The following is a 19076-nucleotide window of genomic DNA, read 5'->3' on the forward strand; positions in this document are numbered from 1 at the left end:
ATATTATTGGAGAGTATTTAGAATATTTATTTATTTCAGGTCAGGCATTCTTTCAGTTACAGTCAGCAGTTGAAAGTTGTTTGTTCTTTCAGGAAAAAATAGTTGGACTATGTAAGTATTAATATAAATATTCAGTTCTGGGAGTACATCTCTGTAGCAGGCAGGATTTCTTCTTTTGTGCATATTTTACACTAACCTGAGAGACTGGCCAAGGACTTAAAGGTGGAAGAGATCCCTTTATCTTCTGGAAATTACCACGAAACTTCAAGTTGTTCTTCCAGATTTTATCTTGCTAGACAGTGATTCCTTTTGCCACCAGAAGCAAAGATTCTTGCAATACTGACATTTAATAAATGATGAGGTTGCTCACGTAGCTGTATAAACCGTGTGGTGTTGGTGGCAGCAGAACAGTTATTGGCAGCAACTTGTCTCATTTTCACACTTTGCATATTTGTTGTCAGTGGAAGTGGAAGGGTAATTAATCTCTGTGGTGAGTTTCAGGGATGAAAAGTGCTGCTTTACGTGTAAACCATAGTACAATTTATGCAGGTGTTATTACTCTGAATGTTTTGTAATCTGCATAAGGGATATTTCAATATTATTGATATGCAGCTATTCAAGTAGGCTCCATAGGTTTTCTATGGTGAACATCTATACTTACTCCTAATGAAAGAAATAGATAAAACTTCAATTTGGATGAAGCGGAGCTGCATCAACAACAGCGTCTGCTCTTCTCCTGTGCTAAACCGTGTTCCTCACCGTCTACCCAAGTATGTGATTTCAGTCAGTTGAGACATGAGGCTCCCTGAAATGAGCCCTGAGCAAAATTCCTTTTAAAATTAGTTTTGGTTCATCCAAGTTTTGTATGAATATTGAGATCTGAATTGTATTCTTCCTCAGATTAAGATCAAGAAAACATACACTCAGGTGGCCGTCCATTCTGAGATTTAGTTGCCTGGACAGTTTGTCCGATGCTGCTTCACATGATACAGGTACGTTGGTTGAAAAGTTCCTGGGGTGCTGCTTTCATGGTGGCTCCTGAGATCCCTGTTGGCATGTTTGCCATTTCCATTACAGCATCAGCTCGTTAGAGGCTGTGTCAGATTGGACTTGCCTCCTTATGGTCAAATGTGATTAGCGTTTTTCACAGATCTGTCATGGGAAAATAAGTACTTAAATGAGAATATTTTGCTTTATGGGCTGAAAGAGCCTAAATTTGCTTGTCAAGCCTGGCCTAAGCTTCTTTGTAGGGGGTCATAAAGTCTGTAGGCTGGAACACAAGACCACATTCAGTTTCTGGCCCTACAGATATCCATTAATCTTTATTTCCAGTAATAAAGCAACATCGTCATAGTTGCTTCACCAATATGTTGTGAGGATTAGCTGTGAGCAGTTTCTTGAAATGCACTGCATGTGCACACAGCTGTGTTCTCGCTCTTTAAGCCAACCCAGCTCTGGGGTACATAAAGTATTTGCAAGAAGAGAGATCAGCAGAATGACCAGCGTTGAGTCTACGAGTCTCCACCATGGTAGTTTGTCATATTTAAACTCCAGCCTGGCTGTTACCTCGGTTCTCCTCACTGTTCCTCATCTGTTCTGCATATCTTCAGGTGGTGGACAGTGTGGTAAAGGACAATTAATTCCCCCCTTGGCCTTAAATGAAATGCAGAATCCTGCCGCAGGCTTTTCCTGCAAACCTAGCAGGTTGCTATGGATTAAGCTACTTAATCAATCCAGACAAATTATTCCATGCTGCTTCATAGGAGTCAATACCTCCAGTCACTTGGCATTTCAGCAGCTTAGAGACTAACGATCCTTCATCCTGCAAATGGAGATGTGCCAGAAAGCCAAAGTTGCTAAATAGCTTCTATAGATGAAGCTATAAAATCTTGTTGCCTTCATCCTTTCCCACCATCATAAGCTGGTAGCATAGCAACTGAGGAAGCTGCTTGAACTTGAGTTGACCTGAAATTACATGTTTCGCAGTTTGTGTGTTTATTCCCGCCTTTCTACTCTTTTTGGTGCTCGTTGAGTTTACATTTCTAGTCCCTATGGGAGATTAGCAGATTGTTCATGCAGAAAGCTGCAACAGATTTAATAACGCATGATATATGAACTTAAATAGTCCATGTAGTTAGAAACAAGAGAGGGAGCTAAAGCTGGCTCTGACTACTGACTGGTGGAGAGGACTTTCTTTTTGATGGGATGTGGGTGCAGTTTTCCATATCTTTGTATAGATATGATGGAGCCATAAGAAAGAAGAGCCTCCCATAGATGGTTGTTTCAAATTGTAGTGTGACAAAATTGGCTGTTAAAGGAAGCAGCATAGAGTGTAAATGTGCACGGATTATAGTGACCCTGGGGTTTCTCACACAGGGCAAAGAGAACACTCAGACATGGGTTGAGAAGTAACCTGCAACTTGAGTGGCTGTTGGTAGATGCACAGTTGCAGCAGTTTCTCATGGTGAAATCAGTGTATTTTCAACAGTTTCTGGAAAGCTCCAGTATTTTCACCTCCATTGTTGAAAAGGAAGTATGCTCAGTTCTCATACTTCGTGATACTTTCGTAATTATTGCATTCAGTTATGTGTCTTACGTTAAACCCTACCTTGGTTTTCTTCATAGGTCGTTTCAAGACTAAGAGGAAATGTTAGTTCATGCATATCTGATGCATCTGTCATCCAGGGAAGCTCCAAGAAATGAGAGAAATAGAAAAAAAATTAAAATTACTAATTGTTTTGTGAGGAAAGTATACGAAGGACGAGTTTGGAGAACAGGATGTTGTGCACAATTCTGGGGGTGCAAAATGGAGCAGTTAGATGCCAATTAGAGAAAGTCATGTGTTTTTTATTCTTACTGTTCTTTTTTTCGGTCAAATGAAAATAGAACTTTTTTCTGTGTATGGCATAATCTCACCAGATGGGGCTAAGAAGCTTCAGCCTTAGTAAAAGAATGAAATTCTCTCTTTGACAAGCACTTTAAGTATTGAATTATTAAATCGAAGGGCATCGCTGTCACCACTCAATGCTCTGGCTACATATACAAAAGGGAAGTGGGTTGTGCTCATCTTTCCCAGAGAAAAGCATCATTTATCTTATGGGATGGTTTTAGATTGCAGCATCTGAGTTCTGCTGCCCTGAATGAGGGCATTCAGAGAACATTGGAAGAGCATACAGGTGCTCAGTGTTATTTCTTGCCGAGTGGTTCTTTCCACAGTTTGCCTTGTGGCTTAACTGGTTGGGTACCTCACTGTGTTTCACATTAAGGCCCTGGGAAAATATGAGTTAGGAGGTAAAATGAATCTCATCTGAATTTTAATACCAGTCAAGAGAGGGGGAGGGATCAGGGAGAAATTTTTTCTGTGTTAGATATGCAACTTAAAATGAGTCGTACGTTCTCTAATATTGTCCATTTATCTCCATTGACTAGAAAGGGAACTGATACAGAGTCAAACATATTGAAGCTGTATAGTAAAGGACAGGATATTGGTAATCAGCTCATGGATGCGTAACTCTTTAATGCACAGAAGTCTTTGTGTTGGGCTTCATGGTTCATGAAAGATCTCTGTAAACAGAATTACATTCTATAGCAACGTCATTCTGTAAGCAACAAGAAGCATACCACTGCTTTTGTCCATAATGTCATTGTGTAGCTGTTTTGCAGTGGAAAAGCTCAGAAAATAATATGCATTTTAAAAATGAGAGTTAACTGTCCACGATTCCCAACCCTGTGGAATGTTGCCTTCTGCCCTCTCTGTGCTCAAGACTTACGAATGTGTTTTGCTGGAGCACTGTAGATTCCTACCTATCAACATTGAGCCATGAAAGAGTCTCTAATCACCTTTTTTCCTCTTTTACAGTGCAAATGATGACTCAAAGAGAAACATTCAGTTCTAATCTATGTGAGTTCTTGTAATAAGCTTTACAATTAGAGCACAGAGTCTTCCATCTAATTCACTTAATTTACAGTGGGAAAGGAGATACTGTTCAGCTAATCCGATGCTATTTTCTTCTTTATTAGAGAATGAAAGCATCCTGTGAGGCTCCGGTTGGATTCGGGCTAAGCTTCTGAGACACAAGTAGTGTGGAAGGCTAATGAAATAGTATAGTGCTGCAATTCCCACTTGGTATCTGGTGTCCCTCTCCTTTAACCTACAGCACAATTAGAAGAGTTGGTAGGAGGCAATGGGTCTGTACCAACTCTGCCTGGTCTCAGGGCAACACTAACACAGGTGGACCTTCTTCAGCCAGGGTTCGTTCCAGCTGTCTGGTGTGGTTGGCTGCAGTGCTTTTAGGAAAGCGTTAATGGGCTTTCTACTGCTTTACAGTAACTTCCGTTAGCATTACTGTGTTCTTCTCTTTAAACCCAGGCAGCCCAGTTACTTAATTTAGAACGTATGTATTCAAATCACTAAGGAGCATTTCCACTATATCTTAAAGGGAAAACACATAGAGAATACATACTCTTCATTTTCACCAGGCTGCAGCAAGTTCTTGTTTAGTATGTAAATCCTATACCTGCACTGTTGTGAGATGTAAAGGGAATAGTTCATAGTCTTTGCATGCAGAGTTTGGGGAATGTCAGATGACAAGCATCCTGCCAAATATTGGCTCTTCTGCTCTATTGGCTTTCTTTGGTGATATTGATTGTTGTCCCCTGAGATCGACTCATCTCTTGTTTTTCGTTGCTCTTGCGCTGATTCTTTGACCACTTTGCTCAACTCTTTCACATCTATTTGGATAATTTCTAGTTTCTCCCCTACTTCTTGCACATGAAACTTGTGGCGAGTCCCTTGTAGACAGAAACTTTAGTTCTAATGGGAAAAGTGAGAGGAAAAAAGCACATGACATGCTGTAGCAAATGAATATTCTATACCACAGAGCACTGAAGTTCCTTACCACTGCGTTAGTAAAGTCTGTGTTGGGAATAAACATCAGATAGAGAGGAGCGACACTAAATTGGGTAATCCATAGAACAATGTAGCAGTGTTGAAATGCAGCCCCTCAGTTACTGCTCTAATGTCCTAGATCTTTAGCTAAATAACCAACCTGCCATGACCTAAAAGGCTCCAATTCTGTTTTTGTCTGTCAGTCTTTGATTACTAAGCACATAAGCATCCTGTGGCTGATGGTTCCTGAGGATGAATGCAGTGTTGGTCTCAATGGGGGCAAGAACAGGCCTGCAAATCCACAAGGCTGCTTCACATACTACAGGAATGCTCACAGAGGAGAAGAGGTTAAACTTGGCTGTGTAAGGATGATGTGTGCCTGCTGGGACTCCTCGGTTTCATAATGGGATGCAAAACCAACAGTAAAGGCTTTCACACCTGTAAAATGTATAAATCAGTGAAACCACTGCACCCTGTTCTATGGGCTGTAGAAAACCCAAATCTTCCTCTTCTCTCACTTTCCTGGACTTTGGCTTCAATTAAATATTTGAAATTGTTGTTTTCAGAATTGGTTCTGGGCTTTTTGTCTTTGGGAGTGGAGAGACTATATTGCTCTCTGGTGCAGTTTACGCATCCAGGTGGATTAATGAATCACTTTATTAATGCCGCTGGCACACTCTTCCAAAGCGGTTGACATACGCCGCTGCTGTCAGCCTGTTACATCACTGCGAGACAGAGCTGAATGTCTCTCTCCTAGACAAAAAACCAATTAGTACAGTGCCTGTCAGTGCGATGAAATAGTCTTGTGCTAAATACTGTAAAATCCTTGTGCTGTTTCTTTGTGCAATAAATGGAAGTTGGGACAATCACTGGAAAACGAAATTCAACTGGTGCATTTATTACAGTAGTAGGAAGTGTGCTAATAAGCAATGCCAATATAAACACTATCGTTCAGAGCTCAGAGTGCTTGTTGCTGTGGCGTAAAACTGCAAAGTGTGCTCATGAATGCTGCTCAGACAGTCAAGAGAGTCTCTAATTACGAGCAATAAAGAGTGCAGAACAGTTGCACAAAGGATGGAGGGTCAAAACCAATGGCATTTCACATGATTGCTTCTTTTCTTAAAACAGCTGGGTTTGCTGCCTTAAATGCAAATTTAAGTACCTATATTCTCAATAGCTTTTAAATCGTAACAGTCTGTGGCTGTTGCGTAGAAAACGATACAAATATGGTTTCTTCTGTATTTTTTTGCTTAGGAAGGTACTGAGAAACTTGAAATTTGGATTCCTTGCCTTCCAGTCCCATCCTTATCCACTTGGCAAGCGCAGTCCACAGCTGCTCATTTAGAATGCTGTGAGAGAAGCTTACAACCCCCATTAGGAGAGGAATAAGCAGTATCATGTTTGAAAACACAGAACCTGCTTGACAAATGTCTTATGATGGCAGCTCCCATCCCCACCTCTTCAACCTCAGCATAATAGAAAACACCATCCCTTCTGATCTTATTTTTAGAACCGAGTGTTTTGTGGTGTTAGGGAATCCATTTGTCTAAAACCATCCATAGGCCAACAAATGCAAATGAGAACTCATCGTTGTCTTGGTTGTGCATTTTATCAGTTGATAGTGTTATGAACAAGTTAGGAATTAAAAAAAAAATAAAAAATAAAGCTTTATTCTTGTAAAATCTGTAGCTTAAGAGGTTTATCCAGCTGTTTTAAGATGACAATTTTATTCCTTTTTCTTACAGATTATTTCACAGGAGATAGTGAAAACAGTTGATGAAGGTTTCTCCTGTTTCAGTCATCCCAGTTGCATCTGAAGAATGCAGGGAACCCATTTTTCTTCCATCATCTATCAACTGCTTGGAATTGCCTTGCCTAGAAAATCATACAGAAAAATATTCCAGTAGTAGAGACACTCGAGAGCAATTGCCAAAGAGTAAAATACATGTGCTTTCCACAAATGTTGGAATGTGTAGTATTCACGGCACCAAGCCTGTCAGAGTTCAGGGATCAGCTGGGTGATGCTTTTTGTCATATGGCTCAGGTTTAGGTAGTTCTGCAGGGAGCAGGGAGTTGGACTTGGTGATCCTTATTGGTCTGTTCCAATCTGAGATGTTCCGTGATTCTATTTTGTCTTTTTTGGTCCTTCATGGTAGTTTTGTTTTCTCACACTCTTCACACTACTAAAATTTGTCATTTTTAAAGCTGAAGTGCTCAGCCTTTTTGCCCATACACCACGGCTGTATTTCCTCTTCTAATGGGAAGAAAAAAGCCCATCCTAAATTCCCTTCGTATCTGCACAACTGCAGCCACTTTGCTTGTACAGTAAAATCTGCTAGTGTTCAGTAACTCCCTTTTTTTGAGCTTGTACTACATACGTCTTTTGTTTCCTTGAAAGAGGACACTCAGGATCCACATTTTCCTGTACCCTTCCTGAACCTGGGATTCAGGCTAGAATCATAGAATAGTTTGGGTTGAAGGGCCCTTCCCAGTTCCCCCAGTGCCCCCCCTGCCATGACAGGGACATCATCACCAGCTCAGGTTGCTCAGAGCCCCGTCCAGCCTGGCCTGGGATGTCTCCAGGGATGGTTCATCCACCACCTCTCTGGGAACCTGGGCCAGGCTCTCACCACCCTCAGGAGCAACAATTCCTTCCTCATGTCCAGCCTGAATTTAGTTTAAAACCATCACCCCTTGTGCTGTAGTAACAGACCCTGTTCAAAAGTCTGTCTCCATCTTTCTTATCAGCCCCTTTTAAGTATGGAAAAACCTCCATAAGGTCTCCCCGGAGCTTCTTTTCTCCAGCTGAACACCCCAACTCTTTCAGCCTGTCCTCCCAGCAGAGCTGGTCCAACCTCTGAGTCAGTTATTGTTCCAGATGCCCTTGGTCCTTCCTCCTCTGTGCCCGGAGAATGGCTGCAAGGGAGCAACGAGCTGGACAAAGCTTGTTAACGTAAAATCCTGTCTGGATCAAATGGAGCTTAAAATGTGGCTGATCACAATTACATGTGTACAAGGCCAATCTGTCACCATGTTTATTTAATCAAGAACACATCGAGATTTTAATTAAAATGCTTAGCTCATAACATCAGGCTGGTCATCTGTAACTGGCGTGTTTAGTTACAAAGGGCAAAAATGGTCATTCTTTGTGCGCTGTTTTTTGCTAAATAATGGGTAACTTGTTTAGATTACTTGCAGTAATAGGACACAGAGAGATATTAGGAAAGTTGCTCCTTGTCCAGTTGGTGCCAGTAGGAAAGAATAACTTGAATAACTACTATAACAGCTTAGTTTCTCAAGTTCAGAAAATAGGAGCAATAGTTTAAACTCCTAATTCTCTACAGCACCTGTTCTTTCAAATGGTTCTTAGAAAAGGGAAAACTGATGGGGGGAGGGGGAAGGGAAAAGCATCAACACCTTTTTTTGGGGGTGGGGTGGGGAGCGGAGGTTTAGGTTTGGCCTAAAATAAAGAGAGAAGACAGCAACGCTCGGTGTCGTCTTCATTTAAATCACTTTGGCAACAGTAGTTTTTAAACTTGGTAGATGAGACTTTCATGTCTGTTTAGCAGGATAAACTGCTCTGTTAATCAAGCTCAGTCCAGTAAATCTCTTTTAACTTGCAATCAAATCCCAGAGTAACTCAGAACATGTTGCTATTGAAGTCTACAGCTCAGGAGAATGGAGTTTCATATTTAATTTGTCTTGTGTTCAGCTATGGTGCGACTTGTAAGATGTCATTTTTGCATTGGGAATAAAAGTCACTAAATCTATCTTTTAATTGTTTTGTACCTAGAAACAGTAATAAACTGTTTGTGATTTATGATGATTTGATTTTTAATGGAAATGTACCTACATGCATTTCTTGAAAACAAATTTCTTGGAGAAATATCTTTATGCAGTCAAAACATAATCAGCCTGACATTTCATATGAGAAAAGGATTCTGGCAGGAGTTAGGGAAACGGTGCAAAATAAAAGCAGAAACAAACATTCCACAGAAAACTTTTCTTGTGACATTAGTTTTTGTTCACTTTGGATACCTGCTACTGTTACAATCCCATTGTTTGTTTGTTTTTTCCAGAGGTACAATGCGCAACTACTGCAGTTATTCTCAAGGAGGTGGTGTGGTTCGTTGCAATTAGTTGGCCAGAGGAAATGAAATTAACGTTTCAGTTGATCATTTTGTACAATAATGGTTTCTGTGCATTTGTTTCTCTTCACTGAGCAGCCGTTAACCTGCGAGACCTCTCCAGAGGGTAAAGTCCCATCTTCCTCCCATCATGTGGTGCTCAAACTCCTTTCTCCCACATTTCTGAGCATCCTGGATTCTTCCAGTTCTCTGAGGAATCACCTTTAAAAAGGGTTTACAATAACTCCCACAGAACTCTAAAATTAATGACATGCTATAACCTTTATCGCTTTTTTTTACTGAGTCAGAGATGTCCTTTTTGTCACCTTATATTCACAAGAGCATAGAGTTTGTGTCGTCTGGCCTGAGGGCAAACCACATCAGAGAGTGAAAGAGGGAAAGCGAGGTGAGGTTATAGGAATTGCTTGTGTGGTTCAGCTCAGGTTTTCAAAACCACCAAGTTCATGCGGTTTCCAATATTCAAATATTATTTATATGCTGTCAGAGGGGGAAAAAAATAAGAATTAGGCAGGCAGAGACCTGTAAATGGTGTTGGTTGGTTGGTGTTTATTTGTTCATTGCTTTTCTTCTGTAGCGTTCATTGAAGGGTGATGGGCTGCTGAGATGTCTTGTCTTAGCTTGCTTTTCTTTCTATCACAGAGCTGATATTCAGGGGCTGGGTTCCATCCTCCTCATGCTTTTCAGACATGTAGGTGCTCTTCAGGTTTCATGCAGACTTCACTTGAGTATCTTTGCTCATGAAGTCAAACTTTGCAATCAGAGGTGATAGGAGGTGTTGATTCACTGGTGCCTTGGAGTTTTTCTTAGTTCCAAGCCCCAGTTACCAAGAGCCCCAGTTAGAGCTGGTTCTAGCAGCATCCTGACTACTGATACCATTGATTATGGGAAGATCTCCAGAGTTTAAATAGAAAATTTATCCTAGTATTTTCTCAGACGCGCAGAAAGGGCTTTGATTAGAAAATATATCCTATTTTTAACCTCTATTTTGCCTAGTGAAACCACAACATGAGCAAGTGTTTGAGTTTTCCACTCATTGCTAATTGTGTCGTGTTAAGCATTGCACTTCGGCTGAACCACCATACCATGATCAATGATTGTGATATTTATTCTGCCGTGTCAGGTCACAGGGCAGAGGAAAAGCTGTTGTACTGGAGGATTTTTTTACATGGTATATGTTGAGTTATCTTTATTGAAGATCACTTTTGCCCCTCACCCTCCAATATCATATTGACTGCTACTACTCATATACTCGAAGAATGAAATAAGTACAAACTGCCTGATGTTTTAGAAGTGATGTTTGTGTTTTATTTTAAATGGAAGTTGCTTTGTGGTTACTCTATTTTTGCAGATGTTTCCGAATTGGTAATACTACCTGCGGTGTAAGGGGGCTGAATTTTTAACGCAAATGAAAGAAACCAAGCTCTTTTCAGTAACAGATTAAACTCTTGTGAAAGATTTTGTAAATGACAGGAGAAACTGTGCCCATGTTACAAAAGATTCGGGGACAGCCTTGCTGTACAGACACAGAGTGGAAATTTGATCCTTTTGACAAAATTGTCTGAGGCCTCTTGTGGTTTCTTTTTGTCTACAGAGCCCCCAACTCCTATTGCCCCTCCTGAGCTTCTGGCTGTTGGAGCCACGTACCTGTGGATCAAACCCAACGCCAACTCCATCATCGGAGATGGACCCATCATCCTGAAAGAGGTGGAGTATCGGACAACCACTGGGAATTGGGCAGAAACGCACATCGTAGACTCCCCCAATTACAAACTGTGGCACTTGGATCCTGATGTGGAGTACGAGATCAGAGTGCTGCTCACCCGCCCTGGAGAAGGAGGGACAGGACCCCCTGGACCACCCCTCACGACAAGAACAAAATGTGCAGGTAGGGTTTTTGCTGCTTTACAACATGGCACAGGTAATTTGGTTTACTTACTAACACATTACAAAGGGTCCTCCACACATCCTTATTGCAGGTGTGCTTCGTCAGTGAGCTGAATTGGAAATGAAATTATCAATTTTGATCTATCCTGGAATATTTTACCTTTTATTCCACATTCAAGTATTTAAGAAACTGGTTTTATGCATGTAGTGTGTTTGCCAAAGTTTTTGCTGGAGAGTATGGCTGCTTTCTGTCGAAACGAGTTTTCCAACCAATTCTCCAGTAGGCAAATTTGTCTTCAGTTTGATGGAACTGATTCTTCTCACTTCTGACAAAAAAAAAGCTGTTCAAACACTGTGAAGCATCTTCCCTTTGTCTTTCATATTGGAACAGATCAAATTTGATCCAGGGACAGAAAAAGTCTATCTTCTTTCTAAGCCATATTGGCCTTTTCAGGAAAAACTGAAGGATCATGTTGCTGTTCATCCTGTTTTCATACATTAATCATGAGCCATTAAGGGAAATCAAGCTCTATGCCTTGCAAGGGGCAGAACAGAACGGTTTTCTACCTCGTGTGTTTTTTCCACCACACAAGTCTCTTCTCAGGATTTGCATGTTTGTAATTTTTGCAAGGTCCTTACAGTAGTGTGAACAAAGGACAGAGACTAAAAGGCTGCTCTCCTTTTTCTGCAACTTTCCGTCCCTCCCCACAAATTCTTGGGTGGCAGCAAGTGGATTTAATTAGCGGAGAGCGTATGCAACAGCATTCTGGTTCCAGTTGCTGTTTCTGACCCAATAGGAAGTCTGAAGCATGAAGAATGCATAAAGAACAACCAAATACCCTCCTGGGATGGGATAAAACAGTGCAATCTGTGTTCCTCACCCACGGTCCCAGCATGAGCATCACCAGCAGGATCCTCGTCCTCTACCAAGAGAGGAAACCTGGCAGGCTGAGGGCACTGTGGGGTGGGGGACACATCCTTACTGCCTTTCCTTCATTGTACACGTTATAAAGCAGCGAACGTTTGATGTCCCTCTGAGAAAAATTGTTTAAAAACAAAAAAACCCCTGAGTATATCTGGCATGGAGGTGTTTGCTGTATTCAGCACCTGTCCATTCAGAGGAGGTAGAGGTTTGGAGGCTCTTCTGCACCTGGGTGCAAAGCATGAAGTGAAACGGGTGATGTCATGGCCTGCTTGGGAAATGGGCACATGTTCTGCTCCTCATCTTTTGGCTGTGTCCTCCTTCACTGGTGGGGTCAAATTCTCTAACCTTCAGCAGAAACAACTGCAAGCCTGGCACTGCGCATTTTGCATAATGAAATATGACACGCTGAGGTCTGGTCTGCAGTTCACGCAATGTGACTGCAGCACTCTCTGCAGCATGCAAACTCTTCTATATTACCTGTAAAGAACGCTTTCTTTAGTTTAATTCAGGGTAAAAAACAAACAAACAAAAACACGGATGTTGGCTTTGTGCTTAATGATGTCTTGTACCGCATCCCAAATTGCTGAGTTTCCTTGCTCAGCACAGATATCAACCGACATAATGAAGGATGACGTAGGTAATTTGTTCAAAATGGCTAACTTGTGCCACTCATTGTTTTCTGTCCTAATTTACTAATGAAAATCTTAACTGGAGAAGGTCATTCTATTCAAGTTAGTTGTCATACAGAGCTCATTGAGATTGGTGGTGGCATTTATGTTTTGTTTAGGGCATTGTGTGGGAGAAATTGTGATGATCTTGATCTAAGCATGGACTCAAAGGAAGAGCGACACCAGTATCTAAATATCTGTCACCAATATCTGAATATCTGTCACCAATATCTGAAAGTGTACAACTTCCCCAAGTGTCAACTGAAATGATAGACAAGAAAATGCAACTTGTTATTGCAGTTTTTGTGTGTCTAGGAACTCCGCCCTATTTTGAGGATAATTACATGAAACGTCCACTGTAAAGATTTTCCAAAATGCACTGAACCAAGAAAACAGTAACACTGTCTTGTTTCTCTTATAGTACTTACCAAATGACACCAATGAAGATCGAGGGGTTTTTAAATAGCTGAGGGATGTGTGGTGATGCTTTTTTCAGGTGATTTTTATTTTGGTTCTTTGTCATTATTTTTTCTTAGCCAGAGGGAAGTGCCAAAATCTCCTACACATTTATATGCAATCAGTAGATGACCAGAGTAATCCTGTTTTACTGAATTGTTTAGTGTTGGTGCTGTGTTGATTAGGCCCACTAATAAATGTGACAAAATTGACTGCAGAAATAATAGTAGAGAATATTACCTATATTGGAGAATAGGTATTTACTTATTTAAATTGCAAGAAATCATTGTAACCGTAAGTAGAAGGTGTCTGCAACCTTTCAACAGTGAGAAGTCAATGTTCCTTTTACTAAATAATCTCCTTAATGTCTTTTCATGTGGATATTCTATGTTTGTGTGCTGCGGAGTCTGAGTAACTGGCATAGCCCTCAATTTAGGGACACCTTGCAATGAGATTGTTATTTTTATTTTCATCTCTAAATAAGAACAGGATTTGGGAAGGACCACGCTTGTCTTCCACTTGAAAACGAGGAACAGAAGCTCGTTTCTGAAGCTGCAATATCTGCTGAGAGTTTCTTGACTGTTGGCCTTGCATCAGAGCAAAAACATGATGAGAATAGCTCAGCATGAGTTTAGAAAGTCATTATACCATGATGCAACTCTTACCAAAATCATTCAGGACTTTCAGGCTTTTGATCAGAGTGAGTGGAAGTTGTTTACATGGACTTTAAAAAGTTTTTCATTTTATAGAACCCATAAAAACTAATTATGAAAGGTCTTGCTCTAAATGAGCACAAAGAAGTTTTATTAAACTGGATAACATCTTATCTATAAAGAGTATGTGCCCAGGCATCCGTTATCCCAGTGGTGATGATCTGGGTTTTCTACAGGACAGCATTACAAGCCTTCATTTATATTTGATCTTTAGAGATGATGCTAAAAATGAAGTCCTATCTTGCCTCTTATTTGGAAAAGCCCACTGCCGGAAAATATGGCAAGCCCTGCCCTAGTAAAGGAATTGTGATTTTGTTGTTGTGGGTTTTGTGGTGGTTGGTTTTGTTTCCTCATAGGTGGTGATGTGATAGGTCGTGGCTTAGGGCAGGAGAAGATTAAATGACCTGGAGGCATAAACCAGTGAACTGTCAGTCAGAGGGAAGAGTTGCTCAGCAGGGAGTGGGGAAAAGAGACAAACTGCTGAAGGTTCAGACCAGGCAGAAGGTTGAGGAGTGGTTAAAGAAAAGATAGATATAAAATATTAGGTATTTACCCCCAAAATGATAGGTTGGGGGAGATAACAGGATCCAAACAGTATGTTTGAACTTAGTTCCCAACAGTGCCCAGTAGTTCAGCGCTGGTCTTCTGAGTGTGTCTTTTTTTGCCATCCTCAACAGTTAAACAGAGCTCTTTAAAATCCTTGTTCCGTGGGCTGTATTCAAGAGTGTGCTTTGGAGAGCGGTCAGTTGGGAGGTTTGGGGCATGTTTTCTTCTCTGTGTTTATTTGCAATTCTCCTGTTTTTGGTTTTTTCCTCCAGTTGCCACAGAAAAGGGAGAAAAGGGGAAAAGTCCTTTTTTCCTGTGGTGGGTGGGGAAGAGAAGGGAAGACCTTGCAGAAGAGGCTGCCATTGTGTGTGTGACAGAAACCTCATCTGAATAAATATCTGCCTTCTAGTGGGATGAACTTGCATGAAATGCAAGGCCAAAGAGTAACATTTCAATGAATATTAATAAAGGGACAGAGATAAGAATTTCTTTAAAAATAATATTTAGACCTTGGTTAAAAATACTATCTGTAAAAGCTATCTTGAACATTAGCCTCTCTGCCTTTTTGGATGATGACAACAGGTGACTCATAAGATAAAGATGAGGAGGGTTTTGTGACCTTGAAGCTTGGAAGCAGTTTATGGGAATAGGAGGTTTGTCCTCATATGAAGAAATTCACATGGATCCCATGCAACCTGTGTCTCGAGATGGGTTGCCAGAGGGTGGCTTGTTCAGCAAGAGGATGTGATCTGGCAATGGAGAAAGGAGCAGTTGTCAAGGTCAATATTCAGTGTTTGTTCCTGGCCTAGGGAAATAGAAGTTAGTCTTCAGCACTGTGCCTGAATTAATTGCTCCTTTTAAAAATAGTCAGGATGAAGTAGCTGGTGTAAATGCAAATAATCTGCACAGTCAGAGTTTGATATAATATTGATAGTAGTTGGAAAACGTTTTCCTTTGGTTATTATTAAAAGGTTATTGCCACGGAGCCTTAGAGCGTTACGAGTAGTAAGCGGCTTTTGCCATTTTTTTGTCGGTTTAAGACTACGTTTTTGTACTTGATAGAAACATTTGTGTCTGCTGCTCTGTTATGTTAGAGAAAGGAGGTAGTTGTGTGCTCTTGGGAAATGCACAAACTGAACAATCAGGAGGTTACTTTCTGTGCTGAGTCAGCACGAGTTGTTGCAACAGGTTTAAAAATATTGCTTTCTGATTTAATTTGAAGGTGATAGCTCCCGTTAAATAGGAAACGTTAACGTGTGAATGTTGAAAAACAAGATTCAGGGTTGTTATACTGCTGCCTTCATTTTTTTTCAAGCTTATTAAAAAACCTGGAAAAAATCTGCTATGAGTCAAAGCTCTACACAAATAGCGTATCAAGTAATTTGAGAAAGAACTCTGTACAACTGATGTGTAGGTATTATTAGAAACACTGATTCTTAGAGTGATTTAACTTGGAGTTACTCTAAACCTTGTCCTAAAACATACATTCATTTCCCTATTGATATTAGTTAAATTTTAGCTTCATCGTCTTCTATAACTTTAAGTGGAGACAACTGGGAAAATTGATGCTTTTTTTTTTGGCAGGATTGCCTACTTTTGATAAATAATTCCTGTGGTGAATTAATGGTGAAATTAAACCCTACCTGATTTTCTTATTTTCTGTATTGGTATTGATGTGAGGGACTTTTTCTCAGCTATGGTAAGACAAACCTCTGCTTGTCTTTGGGTTTGTTGTCTTGCTGAATTCCCTGAAACAGAGGCATGTGTAGCACAAGGAAATGAAGTTGTTTTTCTCTCGCTAACCCCTGTTCCCCAGAGTTGTAGAGAGCAGCAGGTGAGCTGGTGAGAATAGGGGGATCCTGTCTCTGAGTTCTGGCACCTGGATCCCATGAACCCTGTGGGACTGGGGCTGGGTTGAGTGTCTTTGCCTGTTTAGCTGGATGATTAAACGGTGTTCGTTCCGCCGCAATAGCCCTCGGCATGTCAGCTGGAGACAGTTACAAAAATATGATATTCCTTCTTTTTGATCCTTGATCCCCCATTTGTGCTTGGGAACAGCCTGGTAGCAAAGCTGAAAGAGAAGGTTTCACTTGTATCACATACTAACAGCTTCAAATCCGTTTTGCATAGAATATGACGATTTGTCCTGCCAAATTGATTAAATACATAAGAAATGTATCTTGATTTCTGCGTTATTCCTTCCCCCTCCTCACTTAATTTTTGGGGGAGTAGAAATACAGCATCTACCCTTTAAAAACAGCTGAAAGAGAAGGTGAAGTATTTCTAGGTGACACGCAGTTTGTGGCTATGAGCACGTCGGGATGCTTTTCTTGTCTCTTTGTCAGGTCTCATCTGTTTAGCCCCCACATGCACCTTTGGAGCTCTTGGACAATATAGACAATGCTTCAGTTGAAACTACAGAGCTCCATAGGAAGCAAAGGGTATTTCTGTTTTCTCTTCAAGCTGCAGAGATGAAGTTGGTGGGGTCTATAGGGGTGTTGCAGGCAAAAGGTGTCTCTGAGGAGCTATCAATGTCAAGTTATGGATGTACTGACTGTAGAAACGTGATCAAACTGGAAAGATGTTTTTCAAAGAACAGAGGATAGATTAGATCTATGAATTAGTTACTGTAGAGGAATTGATTCAAGAAGGAGCTATGTTATCTGGGATACAGCAAGTTGTGACCTATATGGAACAGAAATAATTCAGGAGGAGAAAGGAAGATAATGACCTGGTGAAGGCAAGCAAAGTGTGTTGGTGCACTTCGGTGACTGACTGAATACAGGACTCCTGGAAGGCCGGATTGGTGGAACTGACAGATACTTGGTTTGGTGTGAGACCAAGTATGGTCCATCCAAAGTTCAGGCTTAAATTTAGTGTGTTGGAAAGCAGCAATGTTCAGAGGATAGGCTGGGATTTCCTGCTGGAGCACAACACTGTACCACAAATCTGATATTTATTTCAATACCTGAAAACTCCTGAGTCTAGCAAAGCTTGTTCCCACCTGTGATTAGCTCTGGTACATATGGTGAGGAAGTTTCTTTATCCAGATCCCTGCAGAACATCAGCTTTTTGTCCTGAGGCCTGTGGATTGATTGCCCTTATCTTAGTCTGCATAAATAGAATTATGAATATAACAGCAGTCATAATAGTGCTTTGGTCTGGATTTTTTCCAGAGGGATTTGGCTCACGATGGATTTAAATTCTAGGGATTTATTTTTTTTTTAATCTGCAAAGACAGTTTGTTATCCAGCTTTTTTTAAAAATTTTTATTTATTAGGATGAAGTCTAGTTATTCATTTTCACACCACGCTGTTTCTGCTTGGTTGGTTTTGCTGTTTACTTTAGTGGCTTACTATAATGTGGTTTGAATATAGCTTTATTTTCTGAGTGGGCAGGCTGGTCAGTAAGATGACAACTTTAATAAAGGCATTAGGCTTTCATGCCATGAAGAATAATTCTAGTGAATGATGGGACCTTGCGACTTCTTCCAAAAGAAGTGAACTTATGCTTAAGTAGCACTTATTTTCACACCAGCTGAATTCAGGACACTGTTCTTTTCTGTATTTCTTGACTCCTGAGTTCTGTCCAGGTTTCATCCCAAATAGCCTGAGTATTCCTAATGTGAAGACACAGAAATGGACGGAGGGACATAAAGACAAAACCGAAAACAACAGCCACCCTATTCTGTTCTGTTGAACCTAAATCCCTGAGCGCTGGTTGATTTAGTGGCACCGTGGATTTGAGGCAACCGAACACCTGGGCTGTGCACAGTCCTTTCCTAAGTGAAAGCGGTTTTAAATGACATTTTAAATGAATATAAACGAGTTTGATTTCTCCCTTGTTGCCGTTTTTCCAGGCTGTATTTCTATTTGAAATATCCTGGGCACACATGGAGACCCCATACAAGGTCATTGACCGGAGAGTCAGGTCCAAGTTTCAGATCTTCTAGACTGGAGCCTGGACACAACGTCATGCAGAGAACCTAAACCACAATTATATCAACTTCTGCATGACCAAGCCATCCTGGGTTAATCAGGGAACAGAGTTTTCATCTTTGTACAACACAATATTGTTTGTATTTTCTTGTATGCATTCCAATAATTGAGTTTTTTTCCCACTTAAACTGTGGAAGGAGGGAAGGAAAATAAGCAGATATTTCATGTGTTAAAGAACTTCTTTCCTCTTTGCTCATGCAGTTTCATTTCAGCAACCTCAATTCAATGGCGTCTCTGGTGTGGTCCTGAGAATGTGACTTCATGGGACTATATCATTAGCTGGTGCAAAACTGGTACCGCTTTACCAAAGTCAGCATTTTACACCCGTTGAAAACCTAACCCACCACTTGCAAAAATGAGCCAAGCATTTCTTCTTGATTGTCACTCAGTCCCCTGCTAAAAGCAATTTATTTAAATTGCATGGTGTCTTTTAGTCTTCAGTTAAGTGTCATCTTTCATAAAAATTCGTCCCTTATTACCATATTATTACTGCTTCTGTTCGTTTTTTGAGGGTGTGCGATGAGATGATAGTTTCCAGATGTCGCTTTATATGAGTGTGAAAAGCCCAGTTAGTGGGAGGAAACTGGGAAGGATAATGCAATGTGTGTATTCTTGCAGTTGCATGTGTTAAGTATTGAACTTCCACTGAGGAGCGACCGAAGGGAGGTGCCTGTTTTCCTTTTCTATGTAATATGCACCATAACTCATCCTGGGAGCAAAATGACAGACTCAGCCTTGCAAAGCGTTGATTAAGCTCCATGGATTTGCATAGTCACGATCCTATCTTTGTCCTGGGACAAACACCGCTCACTAATTCCTGCTTATCTTTCTCTTTCTGCTTTTCCAAAGA

The 19076-nt window shown here is 40.7% G+C and overlaps 1 protein-coding gene across 10 annotated transcripts in view; it reads left to right on the forward strand.

The window, feature by feature from the left end:
• PTPRT (protein tyrosine phosphatase receptor type T) overlaps nucleotides 1-19076 on the forward strand; it is a 382611-nt gene that overhangs the window by 166843 nt on the left and 196692 nt on the right. For all 10 annotated transcript variants that reach the window (XM_065850187.2, XM_071815733.1, XM_065850189.2 and 7 more), the window contains exon 7: nucleotides 10628-10921. In XM_065850187.2, the coding sequence (XP_065706259.2) occupies nucleotides 10628-10921 (294 nt within the window). The remainder of the gene's footprint in view (nucleotides 1-10627; nucleotides 10922-19076) is intronic.

The sequence above is a fragment of the Patagioenas fasciata genome, chromosome 16 (genome assembly GCF_037038585.1).
Source record: "Patagioenas fasciata isolate bPatFas1 chromosome 16, bPatFas1.hap1, whole genome shotgun sequence".
Lineage (NCBI taxonomy): Eukaryota > Metazoa > Chordata > Aves > Columbiformes > Columbidae > Patagioenas > Patagioenas fasciata.